The sequence below is a fragment of the Euphorbia lathyris genome, chromosome 1 (genome assembly GCF_963576675.1).
Source record: "Euphorbia lathyris chromosome 1, ddEupLath1.1, whole genome shotgun sequence".
Classification (NCBI taxonomy): Eukaryota; Viridiplantae; Streptophyta; class Magnoliopsida; order Malpighiales; family Euphorbiaceae; genus Euphorbia; species Euphorbia lathyris.
This window is the reverse complement of record NC_088910.1, coordinates 49,208,193-49,234,673: the sequence shown is the minus strand read 5'-3', so window position 1 is coordinate 49,234,673 and position 26,481 is coordinate 49,208,193. Positions and strand designations below refer to the sequence as shown.

At 36.0% G+C, this 26,481-nt stretch overlaps 1 protein-coding gene across 4 annotated transcripts; it reads left to right on the top strand.

Annotated features, from left to right (window-relative positions):
* The first annotated feature begins 17,257 nt into the window (after positions 1–17,257).
* Positions 17,258–19,438, top strand: LOC136232004 (probable serine/threonine-protein kinase PBL3). 4 transcript variants are annotated; one of them, XM_066021050.1, is made up of 6 exons: positions 17,258–17,568; positions 17,903–18,051; positions 18,150–18,285; positions 18,365–18,501; positions 18,584–18,710; positions 18,977–19,438. In XM_066021050.1, the coding sequence occupies exons 1-6, from the start codon at positions 17,496–17,498 to the stop codon at positions 19,417–19,419; spliced, it is 1,065 nt and encodes a 354-aa protein (XP_065877122.1). In that variant the 5' UTR covers positions 17,258–17,495; the 3' UTR covers positions 19,420–19,438. The 4 variants fall into 4 exon arrangements, with proteins under 4 accessions (XP_065877122.1, XP_065877112.1, XP_065877110.1 ...); XM_066021040.1 differs by having other exon boundaries at positions 17,744–18,051; positions 18,587–18,710; XM_066021038.1 differs by having other exon boundaries at positions 17,744–18,051.
* The last annotated feature ends 7,043 nt before the right edge of the window (positions 19,439–26,481 follow it).

Here is a 26,481-nt window from a genome sequence, read left to right as displayed (position 1 = left end):
CTCACTTATATAACTAAATTTGGTAGTATTTATATTTATTTTTTTAGTTCATTACATTTTACTTTGATACACTTTAACTCTTGTTGAATTATAATTTCACACATTAAATTATTAACTAATTTATGTAGAGGCGGTTAAAATGTAGGGACGGTTTTAACCGCACCTACAAATCTGTCGCCCATATTTACTTTACCTCGTCGGTGATTTTTTCTAACGTTGGTTCCTACAAACTCAACAGTTGGCCTTTTGTAAACTACAACGAGAAATTCCTAACCCTTTTCCAAGTCTAATGAATGAATTGAGTAGACCCTGAAACCATAAATCAACCAAATCAAAGATGTTCAAATTTCTTCCATTGCAGATCAAAAGCTAATATCCTAAAATAAAACATAAAGTGAATTTTCTTTTAATTTCTAACCCTCTTCCAAGTCTAATTAATGAATTGAGTAGACCCTGAAAGCATAAATCAACCAAGTCAAAGATGTTCATATTTCCTCCATTGCAGATCAGAAGCTAAAATCCTAAAATAAAACATAAATTGCATTTGCTGTAAATTTCTAACCATCTTCCAAGTCTAATGAATGAATTGAGTAGACCCTGAAACCATCAATCAACCAAATCAAAGATGTTCATATTTCCTCCATTGCATATCAGAAGCTAAAATCCTAAAATAAAACATAAACTGCATTTGCTGTAAATTTCTAACCCTCTTCCAAGTCTAATGAATGAATTGAGTAGACTTTGAAACCATAAATCAGCCAAATCAAAGATGTTCATATTTCCTCCATTGCATATCAGAAGCTAAAATCCTAAAATTAAACATAAACTGCATTTGTTGTAATCGATTTTACAACAGCATAACTAGTAGAAGCATTTGTTACTCTGTGGCTACAAACTCAGAATAAACTAAAATAAAAGGCAACATCATCTGGTACAAACCTAATAGCTACTAAACCTAATGACAGCTTTGGTACCCCCTGAGATTGCATTTTTTGCCATTTCTGCTGGAAGAACAAGTCCTACTGTTGTTTCTATCTCCCTCCAAGTCATTGTTGTTTTGTTATACCTACAGGATTCTTCAAAAAGCTTCTGGAAGATATCCTTGATGAAGTTGTCCATAGTTTCCATCGCATTGCAGGAGATGCCCATATCAGGGTGAAATTGCTTCAGAACCTTCCAGATGTAGCTCTTGTATGTCTGAACGTTGTTGTTCGTCGTCTTCTTCTTCTTCTTACTGTCAGAGCCTCCAGCCAACAACTTCTTTTTCTTCTCTGTTGTTGCTTTCTCCACCTTCTCATTGCTGGGTTTTTCTCTAGTAGCGAGGATGAAATTGACAAATGGAGTTTTGTTGGTGGGGTGGATTTGGCTGTAATAAAATGGTTGGGTGCCATGATAAAACAAAGAGTATTTGCAGAATTTGACTATGTTATGTATGCATGCATATATAATAGAGGGGAGGAGAGGAGAGTTGTAAATAAATAAAGTTGAAGGGTCATATTAACTCTACAAGTTAAAACATGAAAATTACCCGTTTAAGCCCTCAATTCTAATTGGGAATTGAAAAAAAGTTAATTTGTTTGGGCTAAATTGCTAGTAAATCATGTTGAATGGTCAAATTGACTCTACAAAGTTAAAACATGGAAATTAATAGTTTTAAGCCCTCATTTGAAAGTTGGAATTGTTATTATAAAAAAAGGGGGAATTGATAAAGTTACAAACTTTGGCAAAATTACCAGTTTTAAGCTATGTTGCATCGAAACTCTTCAAAATTCATGTTTGTTTCGTAATATTTGGTATGGTTTATAAAGAAAATAAGTTATGTTGTACTTGATATAATAAAACTAAAGTTGACTCAATAGTAAAACATGTAAAGTTTAAGGTTTAAATTAAAATATATTTTTTGAACTACAGTATTTTGTACGTTTACTTATTAACAAAATTTATAAATAATAATAATATTATTATTAAATATAAATTAATATAATTGTAAATAGTTTTTTAAAAGTAAATTTCTATGTTAATTTGCAATAAAACCAATCTCATTTCTTGAAAAATCTTATATTTCTTTAAAAGAAAAAACAAAACCCTTGATAAAATAGGAAATTACACAATAAATCATATTTAAAATTTATTCTACACTTAAATATTTTCTTTCATTGTTTTTTATTATTAGCATGTACTTTAAATTTAAAATATCTGAATCTTATTAAATTATTTCAGATTTTGTCAAATTGCAGTGAGTAGTCATTGAATTATTTATTATTATTTAAATTTTTCATCTCAAATTGCAGTTAGTGTCTTTGTTAGCGTTTGGTTTTCTGTTTTTCTCTTTCAATTCATTTTTATGAATTTTCTTTTTTATAGTTACATAATCTAACCATGTAATTCATAATAAATTTCATCACTCATTAAAATCTTCGATTATCTAGATTCTCTTACAAGTTTGTTCTCTGTGAAATTTCCATGACAGAACCACTTTTTATATAACAAGATGATTTTCCATATTATGTAGACTTTGTCTTTGAGATTAACAAATAAATGATTCCAAAACTCTGTTTCCCCTATCAATTTGTTTATCAAAAGTCAGATTGAAAAATTCTTCTTGGTACAAGAACTTGCAATGACAGTATGGAATAGTTTGGGTTCTATTTGGAATAGCATAGATATTTCTTGAACAAGAAGCTTCTGCCATTGTCATTAACAATTCTTCATAGGAAAGATAAAGTTATAAAACATACTAACTAATGATAAATTTGTTTATCGTTATGGTTGTGATGTGAAAACGGGAATATGAGAAGATAGTGAACAAATGAAATTGAGTACATAAATAGTGAAGCTCTTAGCCTAGTGTTTGAGAGCTTACCTATGACTGGGGAGGTCATAGGTTTGAATCACATAGGGCGGGGTGTAGATTTTCCTTTGTTATTTAATGTAAGTGCATTGCGCACAATTTAAATAAAAAAAGAAATTGAGAAAACATATAAAGAAAGAAGGAAGAAAAATTTGCAATTCATACTGAGAAAGTTAGGGCCAGATGATAGAAGCAGTTTTAAATTATTTAAATTATTAAATGATTATTACTTTTACAAGTATGTGATAACTGTAATATCTTAAGTGATTTATGATTTGTGGGTAACTAATCATTTTTTTAGGAAAAGTATAGCTTTGTTGATATGTAGAAGTCTTTTCATCAGAAGAAATTAATTAAATGGAGTATGATATGCTCTTCTACTTAGTTTTGTCCTCTCACTTATATTACTAAATTTGGTAGTATTTATATTTAATTAACTTATATTTATTTAAATGTTGTAAAAATTACCATCAGCCTTTGTTTTTTTTAGTTCATTAACATTTTACTTTGATACACTTTAACTCTTGTTGAAATATAATTTCACACATTAAATTATTAACTAATTTATGTAGAGGCGGTTAAAATGTAGGGACGGTTTTAACCGCACCTACAAATCCATCGCCAATATTTACTTTACCCCGTTGGTGATTTTTTCTATAACGTTATACTTTACATGTGCGTCATTTTATTACTCATTAGTAACAAATCACAAAAATACGATTAAACGTGATTTTTTTTAAAAAAAATATATTGTATTTTGTACGAGTTGGACAAAAAAATCAAATATTTCATCGAATTTAAAAATATTAATCTCCAGTTCTATTATTTATTTATTTTTTTGAGGAAAAATACTTTATTACTAAACAAGAGAAACATCCTGAATGAGACTGCTCTCCAAAATTATAGGAATAGTTAAATGAATGAAAGAATTAGCATAGGATTGAGCGTGCCTTGCCAACACATGGGTCGCTTCGTTCGCTAACCTTGAAACAAAAACCACCAAAAATTGTGGATGGTTATTAAGAATGAATTGAATATCTCCTAGTACCCTACCATACTCAGTCAGATTTCTTCTTCGCCTATATATACCCTCAACTACCTCCTTTGCGTCTGATTCAAACACGACACAATGAAAACAAGACTCCACACACCACTCCATGCTCTTTTTCAAAGCCAACGCCTCTGCCATTTTAACACTTACTGAACCGACCGAATGCATACTTAAGGCTTGTATAAAATCGCCCAAGCTATCTCGAATAACAGCACCAGCGTCGTAACTCCCCTCATTCTGAAATAACAATGCGTCCACATGGCATTTTAGCATACCAGCACTTGGACGATTCCATCTTGTTCATTCCATTGTCCGACTCGGCTCCATCTGCTCGCCCCTTGCACGACATAGTCCCCTTGCCGACGACGCCAATCTTCCCTCCTTATTTGTTTAGCACGACCTCGACTAATTCACAGGAATAACAGCAGCAGCTGATATACATGCACATTCTGCCTGCGGATCTGATGTTTCCTCTCTAGGCTCGGCAGTGATCATTATCCCCCTACTCACCTCATGCCTACTTCCTGCAGCCTGTTCGACTCCTCTCCCCTCATTTAACTGGGCACTCACCTCATTCCAATTTGCAGCAGCTGATGTGTCTGCAGTTACACCATCCTAACCCGGCCCTTCTACCCTCTCTCCTATACGTACACTAGTAACCCGACTGCCCTCCTCTTCTTCCTCGCGCCTTATAGCAAGTGGTTCTTTCTTCTTCCCAGTATCTTCCCTCGTCTTCTGTACTTCTAACCAGTCCTGCACTATTCCATTAGCAATTTGTATAGTAGTATCAGCAGACCTGCTGTTCTGCTTCCAAAGAACATTATTCCTTTCAAACCAAATAGCACATAGAACTATAACTTGTTTTCTAATCAACTCAGCATTTGTACCTGTACACATATTCAATGCCCAATCCTCAATCTGTTCCCATTCTTCCCCTGGAGGTTCGATATTAACAAGATGCCAGCAACGACGTGCAAAGCTACAGCTTGAAAACAGATGCCATCCATACTCCACGTCGTTTGGACACATTAAATAGGTAATCAGAATATGAACTCTTCTATCTGCCAGTTTAGTTCTAAGCGGGAGAATGCCAGATATTAGTTTCCAAACGAAGAACTTGAACTTTGGAGGCAACTTTTGTTTCCACAGGTTTGACCAACCAGCCTCCTCCACTCCCCTCTCCCTTGCCTGGGCCTGTAACATATATCCTGATTTGGACGAGTACAACCCATCTCTCGTGAAGTGCCAAATCAATTGGTCCAGACGATTTGTCATCGGAACAAACATTTTTCCAATCCAATTCGCATCCTCCTCCGAGAACCATTGGTTCAGTCTCCCTCTATCCTAGATTCTCGTTCCTAGGATAAATAAATCCTCTACTTTAGCATTTCGGTTTGCACTTGTACTTCTAGGCCTCGCCTTGAATTGATCTGCTCCCCAGATCCAGGGGTCATCCCAAACCGACACTTCATCTCCCTTTCCAATGGCCCATCTCAGGCCCTTCTTAAGAAAATCGATTGAGCTCCACACACTCATCCAAACAAAACTATGATTATTGCCCAATTTGGAAGTAAGGAAGTTCCCCCTAGGGTAGCATTTAGCTTTGAACATGCGACTTACCAAAGTATGTGGATTATCAATCAATTTCCACCCTTGTTTTCCAAGTAAAGAAATATTGAATTCACGAAGGTCCCTGAAACCCAACTCTCCACTACTCTTTCACCCGCACAGCTTTGCCTAATCAAACCAATGAATTCATCTGCTCCCATCCTCCTTCGTACCCCACCAGAAAGAATTCATCATCTTCTGTAGCTCATCACATGTAGACTTTGGTAACAGGAAAGTGCTCATGCAAAAGGTTGGCAAAGCCTGAGCCACCGATTTCAAAAGCACCTCTTTACCTATAGTAGATAGAAATCTATATGTCCAGCTATTCAGACATTTCATCAACTTCTCCTTGAGGAAACCAAAAAGAGACCTTTTAGATCTACTAATCAGTGAGGGGAGCCCCAGGTATCTCCCCGTGTCCAAAGGAGCATAGACTTAGAGAACATTTTGAATAGCCTCCTTCACCTCCTTGCTGACTTGGCGCTGAAAAAGATGCCAAATTTGTTCAAGTTCACTGCCTGGCCAGAAGCAACTTCATATTCTATCAGCAAGTTTCTCACATGTCTACTTTCCTCCTTTGTAGCCCTAAAAAATAAAAAGTTGTCATCTGCAAAGAACAGATGTGTGACACTAGGTGCTCCTGGGCATATCCGACATCCCTTAATTACTCCATTTCGCTCAGCTCTTGCAATCAATTGGGATAAAACCTCTACACATAGAATAAATAGATATGGTGACAGCGAATCACCCTGCCTTAACCCTCTATCAGGTGTAATAGGCCCTATTAGCTCCCCATTAACCGCAATTGAATAAGATATAGAGCTGATACACAACATAATCCATTTCACCCATTTATCACTAAAGCCCATTCTTACCATGGCCTCTTTAAGGAAACCCCAATCCACCCTACTATAGGCTTTGCTTATATCAATTTTTAAGGCCACTTCTCCATTATTCCCTATATTTTTCCTTTTCATATAGTAAATGGTTTCAAATGCAACCTGCACACTATCAATTAAAGACCTGTCAGGCACGAAAGCACATTGACTTTCAGAGATTATACAAGGTAGGATCTCCTTAAGTCTATTAGCAGAACCTTTGCGATTATCTTGTACAACACATTGCATAGTGAGATAGGCCTTAATTCTGTCATTTTTCGAGGATTCTCACACTTAGGTATTAGAGTTATAACCGTATCATTCAAATTAGCAGGAAATTCACCACGGTTTAACCATCCTGAACATGCAACAAAAACATCATTACCAATCAAGTTCCAAAAATGTTGAAAAAAACTTGGATTGAAACCATAAGGCCTAGGTGATTTGTCCGGTGCATCTGGTTTACATCTGTAGTAAATTCTTCAAACGTAAATGGTGCCTGTAATGTTTCATTCATTTCCATAGTCACACATTTTGGAAGAACCAATACCGCCCCATACTGAGTATCTTCATTCTCCCGAAATAAGTCCCCAAAAGTATCGTCTAAACACTTCACACATGCTGGCCTATTCAACCTATTCAGCGCCATTCTCATCCTCAAGGCTTGATATCATATTGATATGTCGGCGAGCATTCATGCTTGCATGAAAAAAATTGGAATTCGTATCTCCTTCACCTAACCAGAATACCTTTGCCCTTTGTCCCCAAAAGGTCTCCTTTTGTTCAGGCAACAAACTCAGCCTTCTCATAGCCTGAAAATATTCTTCAATTGACCCAGCATCAATTTTATCCTTTAATCTCTCCATCCTCTGCTTACATCGGATTATATCACTTCTGAACCGATTTTGCCAACTTCGACCCCACCTCTTCATCATTATGCGACATGCTTCTAATTTTCCCGGAACCGTCAGCTCTCTGATCCCTTTCTAATTCGCTACAATCAGATCAGCAAAGCCTTCCTCATGCAACCAGGCTTCCTCAAAATGAAACCCTATATTGGAACGTCTACCCTTTCCTTCCTTCAATTCGAGTACCAACGGTGTATGATCTGAATAGGGGGCAGTGATATTTATCAATCTGTAGGGCAGAAACCTATTGCACTAAGAGTGTGATCCAAAAGCTCTATCAAGCTTCTCTCGGACCCAAGAATCTGACCTCTTTCCGCGCTCCCAAGTGTACGAGCTACCATGTATATGTAACTCGTTTAACTGAAAATCTGCCACTGTCTCAGCAAAGTAATTAATCAAGTTTTGCAGATACTGTGGCCCTCCCATCTTCTCCTGCTGATCCAGTATGCAATTAAAATCTCCCACAATTACCCATGGCAATACAGCATTACCCGCCAACCTTCGCATCAACTCCCATGATTCTTGATGTCTGCTCCTATTAGTGAGCCCATAAAAACCAATAAGTCTCCAATCGCCACTCTATGCATCAGAAACAATTCCCTTAATATGGTGATCAGAGAATGATCTCACAGTTACCTCTCATTTCTCCTTCCAAAGTAGCGCAAGTCCGCTGATGCGCCTCCGTAGAAGGCTCGCTAAGGGATAAGTGTACCCCGCCGTTATCAAGTAATAAAATCTGGACAAGTCCAGGTATCGAATCCACAGGATTTATTCCTACAAGTATCGAGCTACTTGGTCTCAGATGTTATCTAGGCTATGGGGGGGTTTGAATTGGTTTTGATTAAATTAACCTACTCCTAATTAAGTTACTTCTACTCCTATCTAAATTATTCTACTCCTAGGTGATCTTTTACCAATGTAATTACCCGAAGGGACATGAGGTGATGCGATAATAATGAAAATAGATTGTTTAGACAACAGAATTAAAACCTAATCTAAGTCACTTGTGTCCGAGGTGATTAACCCTAACTATCCTCCTGAGGTACCTCGTTCGTGATTTCCTTATAAGGCCAAAACTAGCTCTAAGGCTCAGCAATTTGGGCTTAATCTTCTATAGGGTCGTCAATCCTATAGGCACTGACTAGGTCAGATTCAGCTCGCAATATGTGCCAACTTAATTTTGGGATTATCGAATGAGTTAAACCAATCAGACAAAGCGTAAGACAAAGATTTAAGGAATAGAACAATTGAATAAACAAAACTATAATATATATTAAAGATGAAAAGTATTGTCATATAGATACAATGAGCCTAGGATTCATAACATGGATCAAAGGCTAGACAGAATATAAAAGAGAAGAAAAATCCCTTTCAGGGAACCTGTCTACCAATGCAGGCGTCTTCCTAGGACTTAAGGATGGAACTTGAGCAATCTTCGGTGAACGGAACTTCGGAGGTGTCTTCAATGGAGGTTTGAAGGAGATGGAGGAGGTGGAGAGGATTTCTCAAGGTAGAAGCGAAGAAAATTACAAAGATAAAGATATTTTACAATTGAAGCTAATGGTCCTATTTATAGTCGCGGTTCGGGCCCTCTTTCTGACCTAATTCGTTTCCTTTTGCAGGTGGGAAGACGTGAGGTCAATCGTGGCGTCATGCCGCAGGCCTACTCAGCGAGCTGGCCTATAGAGGCCAGCTCACCCGAGTAGGCCCCTGAGGGCCAGCTCGGCGAGCTGGCCTCTAGGGGCCAGCTCCCCGATCTGGCTCCAAAAAGGCCATTTCGACGAGCGGGAATGCCCAGGACGCCTTGTGCGACTGATGGATGTCCCGAAACGCAATTTTCGCCTGAATTCGTTCCTGGTTTAACCTGCACATGCACGTAAACTCCAAATAACATTAGTTCCGAGGCTAAATTAACCCACCAGTTGTTAGATTTGAGTGAAAACTCTGTTTAGTGAGACCTTTGGTGGATCAATTAGCCATAATAAATAATTGAAAGTTAACATACGTGCTATTTTGGCGATATTTGCCCAAAAACAACTAGAAAACGACCTCAAACTACAAAAAGTGAATAGGACGCATACAAAACACAACTATCACGCACATATGCATAAAAATGCGAGAAATGCTCGCTTATTGTAGTAAAACTATACTAAACTAACCTAAAAACCGTTACCTAAAGATAGGGGTTTTTTACCCCTATCATCCGCCACTATGCCCTCTGGCATCCACAACAAAACAACCCTCATAGTGGAATTTCCTTTTCAAACCTTCAATTCTGACTTTATTAACTAGAGTTTCCATAAAAAATACGACCCTTGGGGCATGAGTTTTTATTAACTCATCCAGTAACCGAAATGCCCGGGGGTTGCCCAGACCCCGATAGTTCCAACTTAGGCAACTCATTCCAATTAGTGGGCCTGTTCGCCAGGCCGCGCCACTTTATTGTTACTAGTAGCTGATATATCCATCATATTATTAGAAGAATCAGCTCCTGGATTGGTACCCTTGTTTATTCCTTCCTGTTGGATGAACTTGTGTATCTTTTCCTCCTCTCGTCTCCTCTTTCGTGCTTCCATCAATGCCATTTCGGCATCTTCAATAAGTTTCGTATCAACCTCTTATTCTTTATCCCCCTCCTCTGCTTCCCCCCTCCCTATTGTCCATACCGACCTCTTCTACTGCTCATACCACCTCTAATGGGGTTGAAATGCGCAGCGCCACTGTCTCCTCTACTCCCACTCGGTTCCCTAAGCCATTTGGAGGTTAGATTATCATTCCCTCTTCATACCGTAGCTCGTAGCCAATCTCCCCACTCTATTGTAATCTCCTTCTCTAGGAATGTGAACAGATTCTCACAATATTTATCTATATGGCCAAGGCGACCACATATGTAATAGAAGTTACAGAGTCTCTCATATTTGAAGTGAATGAAAGACGACTCAGTGGCAAATCGTTTTATTTTTTTACATCTTTTGAGAGGTAGCCGAATATCCACTGATACACGGAGTCGCATGAACCTTCTCCTCATACCCATGTTATTATTGATGTCATATTCCAAAAACTTCCCCACAAAGTCACCAATCTATTTTCCAATCGCTTCTGTCATAAACCCAATAGGCAACTCATGTACTTGAACCCACATATCAATATGGTTCATAATTAGTTGTTCTGGTATCTCACCCAGTTTCCATTGAGTCAACAGCAGTATATTATTATCAAACGACCAGGGGCCCCTAGCTATGACCCTGTCTCTGTCCATAACAAGGAAGAACTCAAGGATGTAGAGGTTTTTCGTTACTTTCGAAATTGCTACGCCACGTCTTGGTCACCAGATCTCAGCAAGCTTCGTTTTCATAGCCATGTAATTCACTGGCCGATCCATTAGGAATCTGCCTACCAAAGTAATGTCGCTAACATTGGTTGCTTCATGCTGAATTGGTTCAGTAAAATCAAAACTATCAACTTCATCTGTTGATAGAGCCAATTGCGCAAATCCTGTCTCCGTTACCGTTTCAGCACAAGTCGTGTAAGTCCTTCGAAGCCGTAACCAAAAATCATGATAATGTATGTTGGGGGAATCAGAGTATCGCAACAGAAGTCCCAAGGAACTGCAGAGCATGAATGAATAGGCACAACAATACGTCGACCTTCAGGAACAAATCTCGACGCTGTCAAACAACTCTTATGCCGGAGAGGGAAGAGACGAACTCACTCAAGACTCTTGACCGTAGGTTACGGAGAGGAGGTCAAGTTCTATTATTAAATCACAAAAAATATGAAATCTTTATTTTTATAATCAAGTTACGTGCAATTAGTGTAAAATAAGGAATAAAATATCTGTATTTTACAATACTGTCTGAAATTGACCCAACTTGTCAATGTTAGAGGTAAAATTGTTCTTGGCTGCTAAAATTAAAGATAAAATTGCTCTTACCTATAAATATTACGGATATATTTGTACCTTATTTAAAAAAAATATAATTCAAATATTTTAGTATATAAATTAAAAAAAATTAAAACACTATTATTTTAAAAATATTATTCTCAATATCACTTAATAATTATATTATAAAAATGTTTGAATTATATCTTTTTTTTTTTGAACAAAGAAGGCTCAAGGCCCGGGGGGGAGGAAAGAGGAAAAGAAAAAGGAAAACAAGATTCCAGCCGAACGGTACGACTGAGAAGCAGTCCTCTAGCATCTGCAGTGAGGATATATTGGAGGCCTACATGAGGCACATCAAACTCATGATGACCTAAGGGATAAGTTCCTGTGAAATTCGCCAGCCAATCTGCAACTCGGTTTCCTTCTCTATAAGTGTGGACAAATACCAGTGTCCAGTTCTCTCTCCGGATAGCTTGACAACGAGTGATTATCCAAGCATAAGGGTGGTGGAGCTCAATTTCATTAATGATCAGGTTCAAGACAACCAAAGAGTCAAGTTCAACAATGACTCGTTTAAAACCTTTCTTTCAAGCCAAGCATAAACTGTAATAGAGGCTCCACAGTTCTGCTAAAGTGACTGTACACACACTAATATTCACTCTGAATCTTCCACACTAGGAGCCTCTATAGTCTCGGATTAGCCCCCCCGCTGCTGCCGCACCCGGGTTCCCCTTACACGCCCCGTCTGAATTCACCTTAACCCAGTCTGCTTCCTGAGGCCGCCATCAGATCCAAATTAAACTTGGGGTTTTAGGCATATCAGCAGCAGCCGTCTGCTTGGCTTGAATAAATTCACGGCAAAAGCGGAGGACCACCTCCTGTCTGTTGGTCGGGCACTGCATGCCTTCAAAGGCGAGGCCGTTTCACCATCTCCAGAGCCAATAGAGGCTAAACGAAAGTGGTAGGCCACGGGAGACCTTGTGACTGATTAATGTCAATCAGATTTCCCTAGATCCAGTCAGAAATATCAGCGGTGAAAAATTCTAGAGGACGCTGCGGAGGACAGAGGGCATGCCAGTAGCTACGCGCAAGGAAACAGTCTCTCAAAAGGTGCAACTCCGATTCATCAGCTCTACAGCTACCACACTGTGTAGAATCCAAGAGGTGGCGACGGGCTCGGTTTTTATTACACAGTAGCCCTCCATTTAACAGGAGCTAGATGAAGCACTTAATTTTCTCCGGAACCAGAAGTTTCCATATTCGATCCCATGTTCTATCATCTGTCATCCCCAGGGAGTGACTTGAGATAAAATCATAGCCCGAAGAAACAGAGTACTTACCAGTTGCCGTCGCCTGCTAGTACTAGTGATCCGCAATATCAGACAAGGTTCAAACTGCAAGCGCAACAACTGACTGGACCTTTGCAGGAGGGAGATAAGGGGTGATTTGATCCCATTTCCATGTATTTAAACTTCCATCCCACATCTGATCAACCAGAACATCGTCCCAACTTACACTCAAGCCAATGTCACCATCCTGCGCTAGAGCTTCCTTGTCGCACCACTGGTCCGACCAGAAGCGCGTGGTGTGCCCATTGAAAACAAGCTGTGCTGTCCCATGCTTTAGCACAGTGCTACCAGCGAGGATCCCTCTTTAGATGCAAGATTGCGAGTTCCATGGTTGGAAAATCTCCATTCCCTTTCGCTGCCCCCCATACTTCGCCCTTAAGACCTTCACCTAAAGAGTTTCAGCATTTATCAGAATAAGCTAACTAAGTCTGGCCAGCATGGCTTGGTTGAACTCATGCGTCGAGCGAATCCCAAGTCCTCCCAACCTTTTCTTCTTACAAACCAATCCCCAGTTCACCAAATGCAGCTTGTGACTCCCGCCACTGGATCCTCAAAGAAATCCCATGTTGAGCTTATCCAGCCGATTACAAAGGCTCTTTGGAAGTTATGTCATTTGCATCGCATAGCTCGGAATAGATGACATTACCGCCTTGACAAGGGTCAATCTACCCACTATATTCAGACACTTTGCCTTCCATCCTGCTAGCCTGCTTGTTACCCGATCCACCACATAACCATACAGCTGTTTGGAGGGTTTGGTGTGTATCACTGGCATTCTAAGGTATCTACCAAGCTCAGAGGTCCTTGCAATCCCCAGGATATGGCAAATATCTTGGCTGTCAGAGTTATCAACATTAGCAGAATAGAAAACTCTAGACTTTGATAGACTCACCTTTTGACCAGAGCTATCCGCAAAGTCACCTAGTATATCTCTGATAACCAAGGCTTGATCCACAGACGCTTTTGACAGTAGTATGATGTCATCAATAAAGAATATATGGGAGAGGTCCGACCCACCTCTAGATAGTCTAATTGGTCTCCAAGCTCCACTATCTACTGCATCTTGGATCATATGTCCCAGTCTTTCCAAGCACAGAACAAATAAGTAGGGAGAGAGAGGATCACCTTGACGAAGGCCTCGAGTCGGAGAGAAACGATTCAGGGGTTCTCCAATCCATAAAACCTGCATACCAGAGCCAGTGACACAAGCCATGATCAGCTTAATCAGATTTTCCTGTAAACCGAGCAGTTGAAGAGTATCTTGTAAGAAGGCCCAGGAGATTCTGTCATAGGACTTTTCAAGATCCAGTTTCAGGACCATAGAGCCACATCTGTCTTTCTTCTTTTTCAAGGTATGAATGGTTTCCTGTAGCAGGATGACGTTATCTGCAATCTGTCTGCTAGGCATGAAGCTATTTTGTGTCGGGCCAATAATTGATCTGAGGAGGGGCTTGATGATATTCACAATGCATTTAGTTACAGTTTTATAGAGCATATTACAGAGGCTTATCGGGTGAAACTGTGAGATTATCTCAGGATTCTCAACTTTGGGGATAATTGTAAGAAAGGTCTCATTCCACTCTACTGGGATTAGTCCTGAATCAAGTACCTGTTGAATAGCAGCGACAAACTGAGGCCCAATGGTAGGCCAGAGGCTCTGATAAAAGTGAGCTTGGAAGCCATCAGGGCCAGGGGTCTTGAACTGACCCATATCAAAGATGGCTGACCGAATTTCCTTCTCAGAAAGACGTCGACCCCCTAGATTCCTGATCCCATCTGGTTGATGCGAAAAGCTTGCGCTGGTTCGGAGGAGCAGACGGTAAGGACTTTCTTCAGTATACAGAGATAAATAGTACCTCTCCACATGCCTTCTGACCACCTCTCTATCCCAAATCCAAGACCCTTCATCATCTTTAAGGCATTCAACTTTATTTCTTCTTCTTCGGATAATGGTGGAAGTATGAAAAAAAGTAGAGTTAGAATCCCCTGCACAAAGCCACTTGACCCTAGATTTTTGGAGCCACAGAGTCTCCTCTTGTAGGAGGATGTCAGATAACTCCTTTAGAAGCTTTCGTTCTAGGCGCAACAGGCCTCTAGTCGGACGAGTGGCGATACACCTCTGAACCCCTGTCAGGCGATGGTAGACTCGATGTTTCCTGAAATTAATATTGCCAAAAACAAACTTATTCCAACGATTCAGCTCCGGAATAATACCTTTCAAACTGCTCGTGATATCGGTAGCAGCATCCCAATTAGCATGAAAGAAGTGATTAAACATTGTATGGAGCATCCAAGTAGCTTCAAACCCAAACGGGTTCACAACAGGGCCAGTAGCAAGAAGTTTCAGATCAGGAAAAATTGGGGAATGGTCCGACTTATTCCTAGGCAAGTGGCAAAGGAGAGCTTCAGTGTAAAGATTGCGAAATTAGATGTTACAGAGAGCATGGTCGAGTCTGTAGGCAATTCTGGTGCGGACGGTGCTTCCCCTGAACCAGGTATACGCAGGCCCAACAAAACCCAAGTCTACAAGCTCCATATCATTAATCCACCGAGCAAACAAGCCACATCTGTCAACAACCCCCGGAACGCCACAAAATTTCTCCGACGGGCTCTTGATACAGTTAAAGTCACCAATAAGGACCCAGGGCGCAGAGATTGTGGATTTTAGAGTGAGCAGATTGGCCATGAAGTCTCTTTTAAACACGAGCTACGGGCGAACATACACAAAAGAGATGAGGAAGGAGATCCCGCTCGGAGAGCCATCCTTAAGAGTAACTTCAGTATGGAGAAACTATTTATCCCGAGCAATAACAGAAACTATTGCCACATTAGAGTTCCAGAATAGCCATATTCCCCCACGGAAGACCTCAGTATCAATGACTTCCACATTAGTAAAATTAACTTTACGGTGAAGATCCTCTACATGAGGTGCAGGCAACCTTGTTTCAAACAAAGCAAAAATGTTGGGTTTAAACACAGAAATTAAATGTCGGAGAGCCCGGTGAAACTCATTACCACCGGCTCCAAAGAAGTTCCAGGACATAATCATAGAAAAAGCAAGGAAAGTGTAATGATGGCTACCAAGAGATTACCGATCATGAGTACTAGGACCCCCGCTGGTTATCTAAATCACATTCACATCTTATGGGGCTAAGGGGGATCTCGCTTGAATCCCAGGCCGGCTTTGTTTCTTCTTACTGGGAGAGCCTTCAGTGTAGATAAAATTCTCTTTCCCATTGTGAGCACTAATCATATCAATAGAAGAATCAGCAATGTCAGTGAGGAGGCTACCGAAGGCATTACCGCTCTGCAGACCCTTCCTCAAGCCTTTATCCGGGCCTTTACTTGAAGCAATACCAGTATCCGCAATAGGGGGAGCTTTAAAAGCGAAGCCAATGGGCTGTTGATTAGTCAATCCCTCTGTGAACTGATTCTTACCTTTCCTATTCTGCAGCGTCGACCGCGAGTTCCGTAAGGCCATACTCGACTACCGGTCATCAGGTTCTGGGGTATTAACAAGCATGCTGCCATTCTCTGCCTTCTTAATTCGGGGCGTATACTTCCTGCGGGGGACACAAATCCATTCCCCATAAGGAGTAGTACTGGGGGAGGCATCAGTCGGGCGCTTTGAGGCTGTCTCTGATCCCTTTAAGGTAGTTTCGTGAATGATGTTAGTATTTTCTGCCCCTTGAGAGGCTTGGGGCTCCGGGGTAAGTCCTAGCGACTTTTGTGATTCGAATCACAGCTCATACACGCAATGTCATGGAAGACATTACCATTCAGGCGGAATTGTGCAACTAACGGTCTGTTAAGCTCAATCTCAACGCACACACGGGCGAATTTGCCCCTAGCTTTCCCAGCAGTGTTCTTATCAACTCTGATTGCCTTGCCTATAGAATTCCCAATCAACATTGAAGCATCCTCTTGGTAATATTGGAGGGGCAATTCCGGGAAACGAGCCCAGACAAGCGTGGAATCAACAGAGGCGGTAGATGGTACGAATGCTGGTGACCATGTTCTCACGGTTAAATAGTGTCCTTGCACCATCCAAGGTCCGTCTTGGACAACATGATCCCTGTTTGAGGGTTTGTCAAAGGTTACTAGGTGAAAACCGTGCCCAAGGTCCATCATATTGAAGCTCCCTTCTGTCTTCCAAATTTCTATCACACGATTACGAAGGGCAATATAACCAACATTCCTTCCCAAAATCTTCACAATCAAGGCATCAGCCCAGGATGCCGACCATTCATTCACAAGCTCCTCTTCAATAGTGATATCAGGAAACAATGGATTACCATCAACGCAATCGATTTTCCCCAGACCAGTAGCGCGAAGATCCACCGGCATGCGGCGGGGCTTGGACATGACCTCATCAACGACGGTGTCGCAATACGAACGTGACGGGTTGGGTGGTGCAGGGCTAGGGCCAAACGGCGGGTCAGGCGGGATCGGGGGGGTTGGCGGCGAAGGGTGGGAGGCGAGGGTTTTAGTCATGGTTCAGTTTATAGGTATTAACTTTGAATTATATCTTTAGGGTTAGGCTATACTTGCTTTCTACGCTTACTTTGTATTCAAATGAGATAGGAGAGAAAAAAGATGCCGCACAGTATTTAAAAAAAAATTGTATTTTTTTAATATTTAAAATAATAATTTTAATGGAAAATCGATCATTTTGGGACTAAAGGATTATTTATCATTATTATTATTATTAAGGGAACTGCATAAACGTAAAAGAAAAAACAGGTATATGATATTGGTCATGATTGTGATCTTTGTTTATTCTTCTTCTTCCGGTAAAAGAGTAGCGATTGAAAAAGTTGTTTGGAGATCTAGGAATGCAATTCACCACTGACCCATGTTTTCCCCCAAATTGAATATCAAAAGCAGGGAAACCCTCCTCATGCTTTTTATGATTCTTCTCAATCGTTCTATCCAAAAATCCAACAAGATCGACTACCTAATCAATGGGAAATTATTGTTACGGCAAACATAGGAACCAAATCGATCCCTCTCCCTCTCCCTCTCCCTCTCCCTCTGGTAGGTAACATTTATTTCTTTTCCGAATTCATTTTCTTATAATTTCAGAATTTAGATTCACATTTTATTTTGGTTTCAAGTTTCAATTCATAACAACGAATGGCTATAAATCATGTTTCAGTATTGATTAATTGTTTGAATTTAATATAATTTTGTTCATCCATATATATGTTAGATAAAGTCCAGCATTCTGCAGCTGTTTCGAGTACAAAAGTAGAGGTTGAGATTGAAAAGAAAACAATTAAAAAAAGTGATGGGGAGATGATATATTTAACAAATTCGAAAAGTTTCACACTAGTTGAGCTAAATAATGCAACTAGAAATTTTAATCCAGAAAATCTAATTGGAGAAGGAGGTTTTGGGTGTGTTTACAAGGGCTGGATGGATGAGCAAACTCTTACTCCTACAAGGCCTGGAAATGGGATAACTGTTGCTATTAAGAAACTTAAAACTAATGGTTTACAGGGTCACAAGGAATGGTTGGTATGAATTCAATTTAATTGTTAATTAATTAGCTATTGATTAAGAAACTTGTCATGATTATGATTAATTGTTTTGTTTCTCCTGTTTGTTAATTGTAGTCTGAGCTTAATCATCTTGGGCAACTTCATCATCCCAATCTTGTCAAGCTTATTGGATACTGTCTAGACGGAGAAAATAGACTCTTGGTGTATGAATATATGCCTAAAAGTAGCCTGGAGAATCATCTGTTTACAAGTAATTAATTAATTTATGTTTTAATTAGCACTTCAATTATTTAAGAATGGTAATTATTATAGAGTGTGTTATGTTGTAGGTGTTTCATCAGCATTGTGTTGGGAAATAAGAATAAAAGTTGGTGTAGAAGCAGCTCGAGGACTTTCATTCTTGCATAACTCTCAGCAGCAAGTCATATTTCGTGATTTTAAGTCATCCAATATCCTGTTAGATTCGGTAATTATGTAACCAAAACTAATTCTAGTTTAATTAAAACTAATACTTGTTCATTAATATGTTTGTTGAATTGCACTTAAAGCAGGAGTTTAATGCAAAACTATCAGATTTTGGGTTGGCAAAGGCAGGTCCTACAGGAGATCGTACTCATGTTTCCACGAGAGTCCTGGGCACTGAAGGCTATACTGCTCCTGAATATCTTGCAACAGGTGGCCTTCTAATTTCTCTTTAAACAAATATGTTTTCACCAGTTCATCTCCCATTCCTGATATTATTTTCGGTCAAGCTTAATCTTTACTTTTAAATCCACAAATTAATGAGGTTGTTAGGACTCGAATCCTCGACCGCTTGGTCCAAGCGGCTCTGATACCATGTTATGGAACCAATTTAACCAACAATTCAAGTTTATAGTTAAGGTCCAATCATATATTTTATATCAATTTCTGATATTAATTACGGGTGAAACGGTGAACAGGTAAGCTGACAGCAAGATGTGATGTATATAGTTTTGGAGTGGTATTGTTAGAGTTACTAACAGGACGACGAGCTCTAGACAAAACAAAAGTTGGGGTAGAGCAAAAGCTAGTGGATTGGGCTAAACCATATTTAGGTGATAAACGCAGGTTGTTCCGAATAATGGATATAAATTTGCAAGGGCGTTACCCACTAAAAGAAGCATATTTAGTAGCACATCTTGCTTGTCATTGTATAGGCGAGGTTAAAGTTCGTCCTCAAATTGATGAAATTTTAGCTATTTTAGAGCTGCTTCCACTTTCTAAATCTAAAACTAAACTTTCCACTCAACAATTTTTATTAGATCCATATTCTTTTTGTCCCTTGAGATACAAGGATTGTACATCTAATTCCCGACACTCTTCTTTGTCTAAACCTATCAATTCTAATTCTAAACCTAGCTAGCTAGATATTACTATCTTCATTCCCAATCCTAAATTAACTCATTATATTCTTTCTCAATAGGGACCTAATTGTATCTATTGAACCCAAAGGATCTCTATTTCCAAATTACTTAATTGAAATGTATATATACACAGAGTTTTTTTTTTTTTTAGATAGATGTATAGTCTTTGAGACAGAAGAGATTTTCCCTACGGAGGAACAGGACAGGAAGTCAAAGGGCTCACACTATCCCACTGATATCCCAATTTTTATGTATGATTTTAGTGTTTAATTATTTAATTTTCAAGTATCAATTTTGATATATTATTATTGATTGCAAGTTAATTTTAAGGTGCCTTCTATGTTTATTTTGTTTTTGACAAAATAAACTTTACTTTGTTTTATCTACCATTGGATGAACTTACTTTGTCAAAGTTCATCACCATCCAATGGTGGAAAAAAACAAAGTAAGAAACAAAGTAAGCATAGTCTAACCCTAATTTTAAGATCGTGTTTTTCTTATTTGAAAATTGGAATCTATTTTTGAATAGCTTAATTTTATTTTCTAAAATATGTTTTAATATTTTTAATATAATTAACAATTTTATTTTCACACTTGCGTTTTTATTAACTTTTTCTAACTTTTCTCCTCCACCCTTCTTTCTGTTGGTTTTCCTTCCTCTTCTCTCGTTCAAACACTCACTTTTTTTCTTTTATTAATATATTGCGGGTTTGACAGTTCTTGGGTCATGGGTCCAAATTCTATCTCGTCTCAATTTCTATAAAAAAAATTATAACTTCAGCATATAAAATAATAGTAAAATAAAAGACAATTAGAATGTCTTGAAACTCTAGTTAATTATGAAATATATTTTTCATTATCAAAATTTAATTATTTTACTAATATATACAATTGGAAAAATGGTAATGATTTTTTACCCAATAAAAATACAACTTAAAATATGATAACAATACAGCTCATAATGGAAAAAAATTAATTATAAATAGATGACATGTGGTTTTATGGATTTATAGATAGATATTTATAGTATTTTTCGTTACAAACGCAATCATGTGGTTTACAAAACTTTTATTTTTTATTTGATCTTGCCAAATTTGATCTATAACGATCTTAAAATGAAAAAAAATTTCAAAAATTAAAGTTGTTTAGTATCATATTTATTATGTAACCAAATTTTGATTTTTTCAAAATCATCATTTTTAGAATTTTTTCTCTCTAAATATTAACTTTCGCTCTCATAAAAAAAAACAACGCATAAATTAGTTCAAACCTAAAAAGTTACAAAATTAAAGTTGTTTAAAATATTATTTAATTCTTGATAATTTTCGTTTTGAGATCGTTATCGACCAAATTTGACAAAGTCAACAAAAAAAACGAAAATTTTACAAACCACATAATTGCGTTTGTAACGAAAATATTACAGGTTCCCATTTACAAGTTCGTGAAACTACATGTATTTGTAATTAACAAAAAAAAACATGTGCACATTTTTTTTTTTTTATTTTTTATTTTTTTTGTCACATCCTTTACCCCTTTTGAACATATGAATGAGTAATTCCCATGTGGTATATGCTATGTTTCCATGGATCACTAAAATACAAACCGGCAACTTGGGCCAAAACATATCTTCAACTCACTAGTGTTTTCATTGTGACTATTTAGCAATAAAAAAAAAATTTGTTGGGGTTTTAAATTTTAGGTTAAAAATTAACTCTAAAATATTATTAGCTACTTAAATCATTAAGAAAGTGTTTATTTCAGGATTTCAGAAAATTTGATCAATATAGTCATTCTCTTTATTTATTTTTAATTTTGAATTTATCTCACATTTTTCTAATCTCATCACTTTCCTTCTAAGATTTTCTATTCTTTTTCTCCTCTTTTACTACCTTGCATCTATATACTCTATATATTTATTTATTTTTTTATCTATGGGTTAATTTCACTTTTAATCATTTTACTTATTATATATTATTTTGAACAAATTTTACTTGTTAATTTTTATTTTGGTATCCTTATTTATTTTACTTTTTTTATCCCCTAGATTAATTTTATTTTTGATCCATGTACTTATTTATTTTTACTTTTTTATCCTGAAAAATAATTTTGACTAAATTTTTTATTTTATCATATTATACATTTTTAATTATTTTAAAATGATTGTTTTTTAAACTATAATTTTATGTATTTTCTTTGATTAATTTTATTTCAGTTTCTCCAATTTATCGTCTTTTGATTTTAATAGTTAAAATAATTTATTTTAATTTCCAGTATTTACATGTGATTAATTTATAAATTCAGAGCATGTATTTATAAAAATTATTGTTAAAAATAGTGTACAACTCTAGTTTATTATTTCATTTGAACCAAACAGTCACAAAAAGAATCAGATGTGTATCATTCTTTTTCTGAAACTGAAATAAACAGATAAGAGAATTCGGCGAAATATTTAAAAAAAATTGCCCAACTCGTACAAAAATTAGTATATTTTTTTAATTTTTTCACGTCTAATCATATGTTTATGTTTATAATTTGTTACTAATTGAGTAATAAAATAACGCACATGTGAAGTGTAGATGACAAGATTCATAATCGAGGAGATAATTTAATGAATTATTTCTCAAATTGATCCAAAAACATTAGGGTAAAATTGTTCTCGGTTTCAATTTTAAGGGTAAAATTGTATCATGTTAGACGTTAGTTGTAAATGTTAGGAATATTTTTGCATTTTATCTCTTTTATTTGTGTAATAACAATTTATTATAGAAGATTTTTACTATTCATAATGATTTTTTATACATAATAATTTTAATAATAGAAAATAAATAACAACAGCAAATAACAAAATAGGAGCAAATGGCTGAATGTCTTTGTAAATGCTCTTGATCAAGCAATTATATTTAAAATAGTTAAAAACCAGAAAACAATGACTATTCAGCAGACAATTCTAAATCTGCACAAAGGACAAACACCATTGCATTTCAACCAAATCCGAATGCAGCTATCATGATAAAGATGCCAACAAGGCAGCCGAATACCTCTGCAACCAATCATAAGTTCCTCTAAGCAAATCACACAATTATGTTTCTGTTTATGCTCCATGTCGATACTCACTTTCTCCAGAGCTTCAATGGAAGATTCACTTGCCGGTAACGGCAATATCACATTCCAAACACCGTCGTCATCCAAACTCACCCTAACATCAATTTCAACACTCAAGCGCAGAATCTTCCGAGTTTTGAGAGATTCAGTCGCCGCCATAGTTTTTGCAGATTCTAAAATCCGATGGATGATGAACTCATCAGCATCTTCACGAACAGGAACATTCATTTCAAGAAGAATGTCACGGATGTTTGATGTTGAAGTTTTTTCATCCAAAAGCTTGGAACGCTCGACTAAGAAAATAGATCTGTCGGAATAGTTAAGGAAAGTAGTTGAAATGTCTAAGGAAAACATGTACCATGGGAAGATGTTGTCTTCGGGTTTAACATTGTAGAGTTTGGTCACACGGCAAGAAATTGTCTGGTTTTCTGAAAATTCCATGGAGAAGAAAAGGATGGCAGTGGGAAGTGAAAGGGTGAAGTGTAAATTGTTATTATATATTAGAATAGATTAGATACAAAAAGAAGTTAAGTAAGAGAGACAAGTTGCTGTTATGTTGGGTTGGGGTAGCTATAAACACGGTTTGTACCGCGTATAACATTTAAATTTCATTTTGGGCCGACATTTCCTATCCAATATTCTAATATGCATCTCATGGCTTATTACTCGCTCTTGTCTTGTCGATATACATATTTTGATTTATTTATTTATTATAAATTGAAATGAATTTCCTAATTTATAAATTTTAAAATAAATTAATTTTTTTAAAGAAATATATGATAATATTAATATTAAGAATTAGCAATTATTACATTTAAATTAAGTTGTCGATCAAAATTTCACTTGAGAATCTATATAAAAAATATTGATATCGTGAAACTATTTTTATATTTGGCCAACTTTTGATTTGATGTAACTAAATGGCTCACGCTAACACTACACCCTTCCCCTCTCTTTCACAAAGGTCGCCGCCGCCGCCAACACCACTAGATCTGTTTGATGGCTCTCCCTAAAACCAGTCTAGTCTCCCGCGATTTTACCGAGATATGGTTGCTAATGAAGTTATGAAGGAGCCGCATTATATGCCAATTGATTTGAGAATTACAGGTATGGGTTGTATTGAGTGTGTTGATGGAGATCCATTATTCCCAAATATTATGATTAAATCAAAACTTGTTGATGAATGGTCAGAAGCTTGGGTTGATGCTCTGAATATCAAAATCTTGGGCTAGAATGTGGGGTATATTGCTCTACGAAATTGGGCGACTAAGATTTGGAAGACTGAAGGCAACTTCACCATGATTGATCTCGGGCATGGTTTTCACCTTGTTAATTTTGACAAGTTATCCGATAAGGAGGGATAAGTCTCCTATCCCGCTAAAGTTATACCTAGAGGGGGTGGTATAAGGGGATAGTTTATTTAGATGGAAAAAATCTAATTTGTTCCTCAATTTTTTTATTTATTCTATTTGTTGTGTTTTGAAAATTTAGATAGTGTTCCAAATATTTTTCAAGTTAATTTTAATATTTGAACTTTTGAAAACTTAAGTTTGTCCATATATTATTGTAGTATCAATTTAAAATGAAATTTATTAAATTTATTAAATTACTATCATTTCGAACCCATGACCTCCCAAGGCATAGGTAAGCTCTCAACCACTAGGCTAAGAGCTTCACCACTGGATATGAAAATTTTATATAATTTAGATAAATAAATAAATTAACATATTTATTTTTAAGTAATTTTATATCATGCTATACTATGAAAATTTTTTATATTATGTATATTTGAAATTAATATATATTTTATTGATAATTCAAATTAAATTAAATTAATTTTGAAAATAATTGATTAATTTTTTTATATACTTTTAATTAAAGGTAAATGATTTATTTATTTTTACAAAATTCAATGATTTGTACATTTTAGTAATTTTAATACATTTTCTTAATTTTTTATAACTCGAATTCTATGAAATAATAATAAAATAGGAGATTAATTAAGAAATATATTAGAATATAATGAAAAACCAAAAGTTGAATTAAACTACAATTAAAATTAAATATTATATTACGATACAAAAGAATTACAATATATGTTAAACAAAAATTGAATTAAACTACAATTAAAATTAAAGATTAAATCTATGATACAAAATAATTACAACCTATGTTAAAATGGAAGCAACATCAATATATTATGCTAAAAACTATTACAGCTAATACTTTTCTAATATTGCATATGAAGAAAATTTATCAATTCAATATAGTACATATAAAAAAATAAATTCATAAGAATTAGTCACAAATTCATCTTGATGATAATCATTTTGCTTGATGGAAAATCACCAAGTATTCGAATTCAATTATTCATTCTCCTACAATAATCCAATATATCCAATTGAGTCAGCTTAAGGTGATGATTTATCATATTTTCATCTTGTAATATCTCATCAAGACATTCAATCAATTTGTTCTTCATTCTTTCACTGTATAGAATATCAGTCACGCTCGCAGATATCACTTATTTGACTTTATTAATATTTTCTAATAATTATATATTCTTGAATTTTGTAAGCAAGAAAAACAAATAAAAGAATAGAAAACAAAAATGAAGGGACAAAAAAGATAATTAGGAGAGAATTATCTTCCTTTCATTTTTTTTCGAAAATAAGAGAGAATGTCAAGATATAAACATATAAAGAGGAGAGTGGAAATATTTTTTACCCATTAATTAAATTTTTTATTTTTTCTTAATGAAGTATTAAGTCCATAAATTAATTTTAGTTAAATAGAATTAAATTGCAATCGTAACTACTCAGTACAAAAAAATATTTTATAATTAATATGTGAAATTAATTCTATTAATTAGAATCATTATGCTCAACATTTGAGAATTTGTAGAGATTCAAATAATGATATTTTTTAATTAATATTTTTCAACAACTTGTCCTATGATCATGTTTCATTTTCATGTGTTAAAAACTTTTGAAATACTAACAATTTTGTACAAACCACAATATAATAGTTAAAAACTATATAATCCAATGTTGCAAAAACAATTATCTCAATATCCTATAATTAATGTACATTTTTAGGATTTTGAGCATCAAAATTTATTTTTATTTACCTTCGTATCTAGCATAATCCAAATTCTTCAAGAATAAACATCTTATCAAGTGTATTAGATGCTTACAATCTCTTTGTCTAGAGAGGTGGGAAAAAATAACTTCTTGAGAATAATAATAATAATATAACATAATTTATAATTGAAATAAACTCCATGGTAAGTATAATATTTCAATACCTCTTTAATATTTTATTCAATGTCTCCAACTTCAATGAACAACTATGGTGTAAAACTTTATATCTATTTGTACCAAAATGCATAAAAATAAAAATACAATCCATATCAATTAGATAAACTCAAACTAAAAAATTGAGTGGATTTCACCAGATTCTGAATTAAAAAAAATTAATCTAACTTCAATTAAAGCTAAAAATTGAGTTCATATAAAGCCGAAAATCTAAGTTTTAGTTAGAGTTAATAATCGAAACGATAACACTTAGCAACATATACTAAAAAGAATGCAAATATATAAAATCTTTATTTTAGTCATTTTGAAAGAAAAAAAGACAAACAAAAAGGAAAACATGGATAAGCTAGCGAGAGGTATGGAACCTGAGTAACAGCAGAAATGAAATTTTATCTCTTAATGGTGAAACTATAACAACTATTGTTTAGTAAAAATAAAACAACAACACAATTGATAACAAAAATAACTATAATATGTGAAAAAAATCGAATAATTACCTTGAGAAACATAAGAATTTCTTGTAATTTTTGACATTTTTGTGTTTTCCGATTTTAGTTGTCCATGCATCTTCTATTTCTATCGGATTTCTTCAATTGGAGATATCAGTTTGGAAAAAAAAAAGACAAATAAAAAAGAAAACAT